The 12864-nt window shown below is 37.2% G+C and overlaps 1 protein-coding gene across 1 annotated transcript in view; it reads left to right on the top strand.

Moving 5' to 3' along the window:
• The window catches only part of ADSS (adenylosuccinate synthase), a 37862-nt gene that overhangs the window by 6944 nt on the left and 18054 nt on the right, over positions 1-12864 (top strand). Inside the window, exons 2-4 of the mRNA XM_006914263.1 lie at positions 3608-3710; positions 4566-4634; positions 6605-6655. Of these exons, the coding sequence (XP_006914325.1) occupies positions 3608-3710; positions 4566-4634; positions 6605-6655 (223 nt within the window). The remainder of the gene's footprint in view (positions 1-3607; positions 3711-4565; positions 4635-6604; positions 6656-12864) is intronic.

Genomic DNA, 12864 nt, shown 5'->3' with positions numbered 1-12864 from the left:
ATATAAAACACACAACTGGTAATTAAAAGTATTTGTTAAGTGCCACCTGAGTGACTGGGATCTTAAGTGTTATGGGAATTTAGAAAAACACCAAGAGGTAGGTAGCTACATGTAACTATTAATATGAATATGTGATTAATACTGTATATCTGGGGGGTATAACCTACCAGGCTTTGTTTGGGGGAAATTTTGGAATGAGAAGGAAATAGTATATCTCTGTTAAAAGTAGAACAAAAAAATATCAATCTCTTGTCATTTATATAGTCCTATCTGGCCTCCCAGCGCTAACCAAGAATGATCAAACTAGTGCAGGATGTGAATTTAGGCAGCCGGCTGTGTAAATGCTACGTCACAGTGAGTTTGTGTCCTTGCCGCATATCCTGGTGCCCAGCACATGGAGTTGCCCACGTGAGAAGCAGTTCTGTCACGAGTGTGGAAACCCACGAGCGTGGAAGCGCACGCGCAGTTCAGAGTCTCTGCTCATAGTTCCTTGGCGGGCGTGGGCCCAGGGTGAGGTGCTGCGGGCAGTGCCATCCATTTTTCTTTGTTTTGTCCTCTACTAATTCATATGACCTCTCCCCGGACCAGTATCATTTGTATCCCAAGCTCCCAAGGTGAATTTTGTACGTTCCACACAATTTGTACAAATACTTCAAATGCGAAGTTTTATCTGACCCATTTTGGGAAATATGGCCCCGGACTAAAACTTGTTTCCCCGAAAAGATTTCCATGTCAGGAAGCTCCCTCAGGCTCCTCTGGAGGCCGGAGATTAGAAGCTTTCATACCCCACCCCTCCCTTAGGCACTACGGACCAAATGTACTGAGAAACAATCGCTTTCTCATCTCTGTACCTTAACAGGATAATCTAGGGTTATTCTGGGTACATCTGGCCATATTTTCATAATCAAACAATTTAAATGAGATTTAAACTATATAGTTAACCTTAATAAGATAAGGTTATTAAAAAATGTTGGTTAATGTTTGAGTGAGCAAGCTGTTGATTCAAATGTCCGTTCAAGCCTTTTGCAGCTGAAATGTTCTAGCCTAACCCACCACTGGTGATCTTGGAGGAACTTAAAGAATTATACCAGTTTATCCCCCTAAAGTCGTCTCTCACAACCGATCACTACCTCCCGCCTCAAGCAAACACATCAGCATCATCTCCGTCGTGGTTCTTGTCGTCGTTACTGCCTGCCTTGGTGAAATATTATCCAGGAGAGCAGGCTTTAGTCATACGGCAGGGACATTGTTCTGTACCACCGAGTTAATCATTATTTCATCAAATGGTTATGTTAGTGTATCTAGAAAAATGATTGTGTGCATTGACTTACTTTAAAGGTCTACTCCAAAAATTACAGAGTAGATAGCTTTTTTAAAAATATTAAACAAATGATTGATTTTTTTTAAAATAACTAGTTTTGTTTAAATAATAATGCTTTATTGGTTGTTTGTCTCGAAGTTACCAATACTTCATAACAATTTAGTAAAAATATATTAAATTTAGTGATTTATAACAATTTAGAATTAAATAATTATAATAGCAAATTAGCATTTTCCTAGGATCTAAAGAAATTTTAATGAGCTTCAGACTCAGAAAAGATTTTTCTTTAAAGTTTGAGGAAGGGTTCCTAAATTATAAAAAAGTTGTGATAAAAAGGGCTAATATTTGTCAGAGGGATAAAGAAAAACTAAAAATCAAGCGAGATTTGTTCTGTGAATTATTTAAAAACACCTAAGACCAGTATGTTCTTTTGATATGTGTGTGTGTGTGTATATGTATATACACACACACACACATATATATATATTTAGATTCTATCAGAATTGGTGATAAACTTGCCCAAGTGTGAAATAATAATAAATTACCAGGAAGTGTATCATAATATTGTTCATAACGATAAAAGATTGGAAACACCCAAATGCCTCTCCTACGGGACCAGTTTAATAAATTGCGTGCCCATACAAAAAACAATATGGAGAGGCGAAGCAGCTTTAAAACTGAGATGGTTCTGTTTATAAGGTTATGGAATGAGCTCTAAGATTTGTTAAGTAAAAAAGGCAGGCTGCCCAGGTGTATAGTTTGCTAACATTTGTATACCTAGAATAAAACAATATATAAATATGTGTTTGTATATGCAAAATTACCTCAGGAAGGACCCAAAAAACTGGTGGTAACTGGTTGCCTCGTAGCAGGGAACTGGGGCAGGGTAGGAGATGGAGTGTAAGAAAGACTTCGCTTTGTACTGTGCATCCCCTGTGCCTTTGTAGCCTATGCATACGATTCCTATTAAAAATAAATAGTAAAAATATACACCTGTTCCCTTGGTGGTATCAAGCCAAGGAAGTATCGCTTACCTCTCCTGCTTCTGTCTTCCTGTGTCTTGCCACCCACCTGTCATCTACAGGCCACCACTGTCAAATGTTTTTTTTTTTTTAAAGCATAAATGACATACACTAGTTTTCAAACAAGGAATTCTTTACTTTGTACAGGGCAAAACACAGTGTAAGCAGGCATTGCTTTTTTTGAAAAACCTATTTTTCTAACATTTTTGTGAATTCATTATTGGTGACGATTTGGTAACATTCATTTGTCAAAAATAGCCTTGTGATCAAGTTAAACTAGTCATTCTCAGGAGAAGTCATTTTGATTGGTATTTTTAAATGTCCGACAAGAATGTTGTTAAACTTTTAATTTATTGTAAATATATTCTTATTTTGTGGTTTACTTTAAAATTTTTGTGAATATTGTATAGGAGTTTAAACCTATAAATAATTCGTGTTTCCTTCCATTCTTTTTAAGCTAGGAAATTAGAAAAAAATATTTCATCACTTAATATTCAGTCTCCTTTGGACCTAACTTTTATCACTTGACTTCACATTTTGCTATAATTGGTCATTTAGTCATGAATGTTTCACTGTGGATTCATAATATGATTCTCAGCTTTAGAAGTTCCTTGACCCAGTGTTTTACTTTATTCAGAGATGAGCAGATTCAAGGGATCTGTCACTAACCAAACTCACAAGACTTTTTATAAATTTAAAAAACAGAGTCTCAGGATAACTAGTATTTGAGGGAGTTATGTGGGAGATTTTCTAGTTGATAAGTCCACGTAAGAATACAAATTTCAGGGCACATAGTTGCTTGACACACCCTTAGAACAGTGAGAATTATGTGAATATTTACATTAGAGTAACTGGGTGGATTATTCTTTTCTGTTTTGGAGATTTTGTTGTTGCTTAGATAAAATATCATGGGTAATTCATTAGATTGCTTCATATCCTACATAGTGCCAAAAACAGAATAACAAACTAATCGTTCCCTGTACTTTTTCGCTTTTTTTTTCTCTTTTAATAAGAGATAGATCTTCCAGAAACCCGATTCTCCAATTTCCAGTTCCTGTCAGGGATAACCACTCAGGCGTAGTCTAGATGGGACGGCAGAGAGGGGAGCCGCTTTGCTTTGAAGCCTGTAAAGCATAAGTATTCGTGGCAAATACTTAGGTTTCCTTAAGTTACATTGACCTTTTAGCAGGAAATCATTAATTCACTGTGGAAGGAGATATGTTTCCTATTGTTAGGTTCAGTTTTCCCTTGTCTTATATTTCAGGGAGGAAATAATGCCGGCCATACAGTTGTCGTAGATTCTGTGGAATATGATTTCCATCTTTTACCCAGTGGGATAATTAACCCAAATGTTACTGCGTTCATTGGTGAGTATATACTGAACCACCTGGGAATTATCTCTCCCATTGATAGTAGTGTTCATTTTTCATCATCTAAACTGATTTCATCTTTTACTAATCAAATGATCAGTCTTGACCTTGGCACCTTCTGGAATATACCTAACTTTGGCTATTTTACAACTCTTTTAGACCTTTTAACACTAATACGTTTTGCAATGATTGCTTTGCATCTATCTGTGATCATTGGCAATCTGAATTCTATAAAAAAGTATTAGATCATCAAATCAATTTTTCAAACACTGATGCACAGTAAGAAAAACAAGAAGTCTATGTTTTATAAATTGATTCTGAACCTTTGTGACATATGATGCAGTCTGATATTTTCTACTCTTGTTTTTTTTTTTTAATTCTAATCACAACCCACTAAATTTATTTTATGACTATTAATAGGGTGTGATTCCCCAATTTGAAAGACATTGATCTAGAGTCTACTGTGACCTGGTTCAATTTGTCTAAAACTACATAACTAGTTTCTTTCAAAATGAGTTTCACTTTGTTTCAAAGAGCTTTACAATCATTGTATAAAATTATTAAATATTATTTATATTAAAATATTATACAAATATTCATTGTAATTTTAATGTATTTTTTATATTCTTTGTATTATGTTATATTGTGTATTTACGTTATACCACTGTGTGTTTAAAACTTGGAATCCTTTCTATGGTAATTCCCTGATAAATCAGAATGTCTGATTAAAGTCCCTCACTCTCTACTATTCTAGATAAAGGGTTATTGTAGACGTCTCTATTTCTCTAAATACCATTATGTATGTCTGTAAGTATAGATGTTTAAGGTTGGGATTTGTCTGTTTTCCTTTAGGAAATGGTGTGGTAATTCACCTACCTGGATTATTTGAAGAAGCAGAGAAAAATGTTCAAAAAGGAAAAGGTATGAAAAAATGAATCTGCTTTGCCCGGTAACCAGTTATTATTTTTTTAAAGTTTTATTGGGATCGCACGCCAGACAAACTTGACATTTTTGTCTTATACTTTAAAATTGCTGGTTATTGTAGGACAAGATTTTAAATGTCAGTTATTAAATTTTATTTATTACAATCAGTATGTAAACAAAAGACAAACATCATGAGGTCATCGTATAAGTCTTGGCTTTTTTACACATTGGCCATCTATAAACTTTATCTTGAGGGAGCTAGAATTACTAAATCTTGGTGGCAGAACTAGGAAATTTATGAATTCATCTTGTCGTTTGTGCTCAAATTAGCATTCCCTTCTGCCCAAACCAAAAATTAGCCTAGTACAGTCAGGGGGACACAGAAGCCCATTTTGCACACTGTCGGTCTTGTTTCTTTGAGGACGTGGCATTCCGTGGGTGGCTACAACCCAGGGATAAAAGAGGGTTGTTTGGGTCCCTCTCCAAATGAGAGTAATGCCTTCTGTGCGATGTGGTCTTCCATCTCCTCAAAAAATGATTCTAGATTTCCTACCTTTCCTTACCTCTTTCAGATTTTTGGAAGTCTGTTCAACTTGGCTACCTTGCTAGGGTTTGAGGGGAATATAGCAATGCAAATAACACACAATCGAGGAAAATCATTAGTGTAGTTTCTTCTTAGCTTAGCTCGTATTTAGAATACTCAATTCTATTACCTTATTAAAGTTTATCGTTCTGGTTTAAAAGTAGCCACCATCCTCCAGTATTTCTGATGACTTAATCTGACTTCACAGAATGCTTTCTCACTAGCATCTCTGCTGTCCTCCCTGCGTTTTTACGTGTCAGCTTTTCTAATTGGTCAGCTCGAGGTTCCCATGCTGCTCTCTGCTCTCCTTTATCCCCCTAAAAACTCTGTCCTACTCCTTTCCCTTCTGGCCCATCTGATCCAGCTGAATCCACTCCGCTGTGTTTCTTCGTAGTATTTGCTTTATAATATTTCCTAAGCTAACTCCAGAGTGTGTATTTATATGTCAAAAAGGGCTATCGAGGGGAAGGCTTAATATTCTGGTTTATCTTTTAGCACATTATGGAAGAGGTGCTCTTTATAAGAAGTAATTTTCAAAATCTTTGGATATTATCAAAATTAACTAATTTTTAATATCTGAAATTAATTTTGAAAATGTTTGGAGCATGGCAACTTATTCTTAGAACGCATATAGCTTATTAAGATGTATTATCTTTAAAAAATATCTATTTAGCTTCAATTATCTTCTCATTTAATAATTTTTTTTTGAACATTTATTGGATGACTGCCTATCCTATGAAACTCATGGTCTCTGCTCTCAGGCATTCACAGATAAATGGAGAGATTGTGTGTGCGTGCGTGTGCGTGTGTGTGTGTGCGTGTGTGTGTGCGCGCGCACGTGTGTGTGCGTGTGTGTGTGTGTGTGTGTGTGTGTGTGTGGTTACGATTCAGTGTGCTAACTACAGTAATTGATAGTACTTTACAGGAATTAGTGAGAACATTCTATGTTACTTTGTTTAATCACACTTTTTATAATTGTCTTTTGGGAAAGGGCGCTAGTCTCAAAATTCACTCCCGTTTCTGGAAATTCCCCCCCTGCTCTGTATCTAACTCCTCTTCCTTCCGCCTCCAACAAAAATATTCTTTTCCTGCCATTTGCTTTTTTCGATTCCCGGAAGTATTTTATGTGGCTATAGCTGGCTTGAATTTGAAGCTTTTTAGAGCAAAACATTTAGAAAGATAGAATTTGTGAATGAGTTTGTCTATGTAATGAATGACAGTTGAGAAAATTTCTATTAAACATTTCCTATGCAGAAAAGATATATAAAAGTGATTACTTAAGTGAAAAACACTTGTAAACACTGTATTTCTAAAGAAATTAATATTTAAAAATTATTATACAAAATGTTCAATTAAATGTATCTTCCCCGCCCCTTCTCTCTAGGTCTGGAAGGCTGGGAAAAAAGGCTTATCATATCCGACAGAGCTCATATTGGTAAGGGGGGCATAATGCATTTTTTGTAACTATCATTTTATCAAAACCTTAAAAAATGAAGGCATTTTGTAGCCAATTTTGTCTTGAATTTTAGCGAAAACTAAGGGTAGATTGTAATGATTGGGTTCCAAATGCATAAAATCTATTTTTTTTTTTTTAAATAAGGGCTAGGCTAAAATTTACCTATTTCTGAAGGAAGAATTAGCTACTTAAATGAATAATATAAGCACTATTTCACAAGACGTCTGCAATTCTAAAAAATAAGCCATGTTGAAATACAGAGAGCATTTATTTCCACACGTTAATATTCACATAAAAGTAGGTCTTTCTGGCAGATCTTTAGAGTGACTATGCCTAAAATGTAATAATACTGGTTTTCAGATGATTCCGACTTCATTCAGATTAGCCTTATTCATTATTTAGAGCAAACCGAATTCTAAAATTAATTTTAGCTGCCACCAATAAATCTGAGCCTCTCTGTTACTATACTGTCTCTGAAGTGATAGAATTGTTAATTACAAGTGACATGATTAAGAGACAATAACCAGAAAAGAAAGAACTACAAACCACATAAGACACATCTATATGATTGGTCGAACCTTTAAATTCTACTTAAATACGTGTGTCTCCTGAGGCAATAGCTGCTCTAGTTTTAACACTGACCTTCATTTAAGAAGCAGCCACATCAAAGTTCAGAAAGTGTCAGCGAAGTAAGCAATCTGAAACTCTTTGGAAGGAAGCAGAGGTGGTAAATCTGTCATTTTTGTTGGCTCTTTTAAGTTTCTGATTTTAGAAAATCGTATTCTCGGCCTGTCACATATTATCTGAGTACTTTCATTTTAAACTTTCATACATCATCATTCTAGTGTTAATATAGAAAGCAATACAGTGCTTTGTGCATTACTTTTATAGTATTTTTATCTGCTTACACTAATTGTTAACCTGATACATATTATATTCTGATAGCATGAGTCATCTTTAACTTCTTTACCCTTCATGGTTTTTATATATGGCCTTTTGGTATTCACTGCCTCTGTCTTGTGGACAAAATGAAGCACTGTTAGATGATGAAAGCCACTGCTTATCTTCAGAACTTTATCATCGTCCTTTGTCATCTGCTATATGAAATTCAGTATCTTAATCTGAGCACCACAATTTAGGATTGCACAATAGGATAATACCTAGCATGTACCCTTTTATTAACTTATCACTTAATATACATGTTCAGATAGTTTGGCTACAGATATAAACATATGCTGATGATATCAGCTGTTGGGAAAAACATAGCACAGAGACCGTGTCTGGATTCTCCACCTTTCTTCATGACTATGTTTTGGGTTTGTCACTTGACAGTTTGCATCCTTGGGCATAGCACAGTGGTTCCGCAAGTTACTTTACTACTTTAGACTACAAAAACTAAAGAAAATAGTGATGTAGAGGGGTCAAAGGACCAGAGTAATCAGAAAGTAATGTGGTTTAAACCATAACAAATGTGAATTAATTTTATAATTTTATTTATAGTTTTATTATATTTCTTTATTAATGATTTTTCCTTTTTAAAATAAATTTATATCCTTAAAGGAAAGTTTTTCTGATAGAGGACTAAGCCCAGAGAGGATAGCTCAGACTAAAATTTAGATGTTAGTAGTAATATGTGTAACGATATATATATGCTTTATAATATATGTTATTAAAAGTTTATAAAAAACGTGCATTTTTGGTACAATCAATTCTGAAATGATGAAAGGAAGTAAATAGTGTCATTTAAAAAAAAACTGACTGGAAAGTTGCTGAGAATCATGAAATCTCTTCAGATTTCAGGGATTCTCCTACCGTAGGACTGGAAGGACAGTTCTGTAAGATTCAGGCCAGGACTTTGTTTTTTGGGAGTTTTTTTTATTACTGATTCGATTTTGTTGGTGGTAATCAGTTGGTTCAGATTTTCTTTTTCTTCCTCTTGGGAGATTGTATGTTTCTAGGCACGTATCCATTTCTTCCGCGTTGTCTAATTTGTTGGCATATAATTGCTCATAGTGTTTTCTTACAATTTTTTGTATTTCTGTGGAGTCCGTAGTTACTTCTCTTTCATTTCTGACTTTATTTATTTGGGTCCTCTCTCTTTTTCTGATGAGTCTGGTTGAAGGTTTATTCTTCCAAAGAACCAACTCTTGGTTTCATTGGTCTTCTGTATTGTTTTCCTAGACTCTATGTTGTTTATTTCTGCCCCGATTTTATTATTTCCTTCCTTCTACTCTCTTTGCGTTTGTTTGCTCTTCTGTTTTTTAGTTCTTTTAAGTGGAAGGTTAGATTGTTTATTTGAGATTTTTCTTGTTTCTTGACGTAGGCCGGTATTGCTGTGAATTTCCCTCTTAGGACTGCTTTGCCTGTGTACCATAGATTTTTGAGTTGTTGTGTTTTCATTTTTATTTGTCTCGAGGTATCTTTTGACTTCTTCCTTGATCGCATTGTTAACCCATTCATTGTTTAGTAGCATGTTATTTAGCTTCTATATGTTTGTGTATTTTCCAGTTTTTTTCTTGTAGATGATTTCTAGTTTCATACCGTTGTGGTCAAAAAAGACGCTTGATATTATTTCAGTCTTATTATTGAGACTTGTTTGTGGCCTAACATGTGGTCTGTCCTGGAGAATGTTCCATGTGCACTTGAGAAGAATATATTCTGTTGCTTTGGGGTGGAATGCTCTGAAAATATCAGTTAAATCCATCTGGTTTAGTGTGTCATTTAAGGCCACTGTTTCTTGTTGATTTTCTGTCTGGAAGATATTTCCATTGGTTTCAGTGGGGTGTTACAGTCTCCTACTATGAGTGTATTACTGTTGATCTCTTCCTTTGTCGGTCAATAATTGCTTTATATGTGTAGGTGCTCCTGTGTTGGGTGTGTATATATTTATTAGGGTTATGTCTTCTTGATGTATTGATACCTTTAATATTAATTATACAGTGCCCTTCTTTGTCTCTTATTATGTCTTTTGTTTTAAAGTATATTATGTGTGATATAAGTATTGCTACCCCAGGTTTTTTTCTTTTCTATTTGCGTGAAATATTATTTCTGTTCCTTTACTTTCATTTTGTGTGTGTCATTTGATCTGAAGTGGGCAGCATATGTAGGGTGTTATTTTCTTATCCATTCAGTTACCCAATGTCTTTTGGTTGCAGCATTTAATCCATTTACATTTAGGGTGATTATGGATAGGTACATATTTATTACCATTTTATTGTTCGTATTTTTAATTTTTTTCTCTACTTAAAGAATTCCCTATAACATTTTTCGTAATACTGGCTTGATGGTGATGAACTCCTTTAGTTTTATCTTGTCTGGGAAGCTCTTTATCTGTCCTTCAATTCGAAATGATAGCTTTGCTGGGTAGAATACTGTTCATTTTTATTTGTCTCGAGGTATCTTTTGACTTGTAGGTCCCGGTTTTCCATCACTTTGACTATTTAATGTCATTTCCTTTCTGGCCAGCAGAGTTTCTGTTGAGAAATCATTGAGCTGACATTCTTATGGGAGCTCCCTCGTAGATAGCTAACTGCTTTTCTTTTGTTACTTTTACAATTGTCTTTCACTTTTGGCATTTTAATTATGATGTGTCTTGGCGAGGGTCTGTTTGGATTCCTCTTGTTTGGCACTCTGCGCTTCCTGGACCTGTATGTTTAATTCCTTTGCCTGGTTGGGGAAGTTTTCTGTTGTTATTTCTTCACATAGGTTCTCAATCCCTTGCTCTCTTTTAATTTTGGTACCCCATATGATGCAAATATTGGTTCACTTGATGTTGTCCCAGAGGTCTCTTAAACTTTTCTCATTTTTGAAGTTCTTTTTTATTTATTGCTTTTCTGATTGGATGTTTTCTGCTACCTTGTCTTCTAATTTACTAATTCGATCCTTTGCATCATCTAATCTACTGTAAATTTCTTCTAGTGTGTTCTTCATTTCAGTAATTGTATTCTTTATTTCTGATTGGTTCTTTTTTATGGCTTCTCCGTCCTTTTTTATGCTAACTATCTCTCTGTTGAAGTCCTCACTGAGATCACCTATTGTCCCCCTAAGTTCACCAAGCATCCTTATAACCAGTGTTTTGAACTCTTTCTCTAGTAGGTTGCTCGTCTCCATTTAATTCTTTTTCTGGAGATTTCTCCTGTTACATTTATGACACGATTTCTCATTTTAGTTGCCTCTCTGTTCATTTCTGTGTATTAGGTAGATCTGTTAGTCTTCCCACTCTTGGCCTGGTGGCCTTACGTGGTACGTGCCCTGTGTGGCCCAGTGGTGCAGTCTCCCTAATCGCCCTTGCTGGGAACTCTGGGAGTGTTTCTTGTCTGAATTGTGTGTGTTCTCCTGTAGCTAAGCCTTGGTTGCTGTTAGCATGTCAGTGGATGGGGTTGACTCCTGGGCTGACTAGCTGTGAGTATTGGCCATGCCCGGAGGAACTGTTTTGGGGAGCTGACCCCATGGAGTGAGATTCATACCCTAGCTCACTGTTGAACCTGTTGAGACCACCCTTTGGGTGTGCTGCTTGGTGGGTGGGGGGGTGATCTAGTCAGGTGGTGCTCTATTGTGGTCTGACGCCAGCCTCTGTGTGTGTTGGTTCTTTGGCCACTTGTTAGAGACCCCTTTACTGGCTAAGGTTAGCCACTGCCTTTGACTGCTCAGGGCTATCTGGTAGGAGCATCAAAGCGACATGCAGGAGGTGCTCACTGCCTGGGCTAGATCTGGAGGCAAGCAGGAAAGACCTGTGTGAATTGTACTGGTTGACCCCAGTACAGGGCCTGAGGCAGCATTCAAAAGTTCCAGAGCACCCCAAGGCCTGAGGCTGCCCGCTAGGCCCAGCAGCTGAAAGAGCCTTTGGGTAGTAGTGAGCTGGGTGGGGCGGGCCCTCGAGGAGCCATGGGGTGGAGTGAGCTGATCATATCAGACCCATGCAGATTTGGATTTGAGTCTGTGGCTCCTCCGAAAAGTTTCAGATCACACCGAGGCCTACTGCTATCCATCCGGCCTGCAGACCCCAGAGATGAATTCAAGAGACACTGCAGCTCAGGGTGCTTTTTGCCCACCACCAGAAGTCTCTCTCGGGATGCCTGATGCAGCTGTGTGAGCTGTAGTGTTAATGGCTGTCAAATGCGCCACCTGCCGCCACCTGCTGAGAGCTCAGGCGGTTGCTTGCTGTGGGCAATTTGTGGGTTGGATGGGGTGGGGTCTCAGGGAGACGGTGGGTTGACCGGCTGATCTCACTGGGCCAATGCAGCTTCAGAATTGGTGGCGCGGGCGGAGAGGTCAGCAGAAGCAAGATGCGCTGGCCTGTAGACCGCACCGGATGGGGCTGATGAAGGGACAGTGGCGGCAGTCCCGCCAGCCCTCGCTCCAGTGCCACACAACTCTGGTTTTTTTCCAGATGTCTTTTGTGCCTGCCAGGGTCCCTCGCTCCTTCAGGGGGTCCCTGCAGCCGCACTGTTCCTGCCCATGCTCAGCCACCATGCACCGGTGCGGGGCCAGCCCCCTTTGCGGTCCCCGCCCCTCCTACCGGTCTGGTTGTGGTATCTTCATATCTTCCATTATGTGTGATATGTTCAGCTAGGCTTCCTACATTTAATATTTTAAATATTATTTCTACTATTAGCTTACTAGCTAGACCTTTTATGAATTTTTGTAGCTGCTCTACGATTTATAGTATGCATCTTCAAATTGTCATAATCTACCTTAAAATAATACAGGCACACCTTGGCTATTTGTGGGTTCAGTTCCAGACCACCATAATAAAGTGATCGTTGAAATAAAGCAAGTTGTAATCTTTTTGCTGTTGGAGGGTCTTGCCTTCAATTAAAAAAAAAATACAATGTTTGCAAAGCTCCATAAAGCAAAAGCACAATAAGACAAGGGATGCCTGTATCACGTTTTGTTGTAAGGTCCTTACAACAGCAACAAAATGCTTTCATTTCTCTGTTCTGTCCTTTGTGGTGTTATTGTCATACATTTTATGTCTCTATTATTGTAAATTCCACAATACATTAAGTGTTTTGCTTTAAATAGTCAATGTTCTTTTAAAGAAATGTAAAAATGAGTTAGTTGTCGGTCAGATCTTTACATTAGCATATTTAAGTAAGATGCAAGGAACTGTGTATTACACTATAATTGTGTCCTGGCCCGTTAACTCTCATAGCAAAATTTGTAATATAAGAGATACATTGAGGGAA

The sequence above is a fragment of the Pteropus alecto genome, unplaced genomic scaffold (assembly GCF_000325575.1).
Source record: "Pteropus alecto unplaced genomic scaffold, ASM32557v1 scaffold115, whole genome shotgun sequence".
NCBI classification, from domain to species: domain Eukaryota; kingdom Metazoa; phylum Chordata; class Mammalia; order Chiroptera; family Pteropodidae; genus Pteropus; species Pteropus alecto.
Note: the sequence above shows the minus strand (reverse complement) of the source record. Positions and strands in the feature narration are given on the sequence as shown.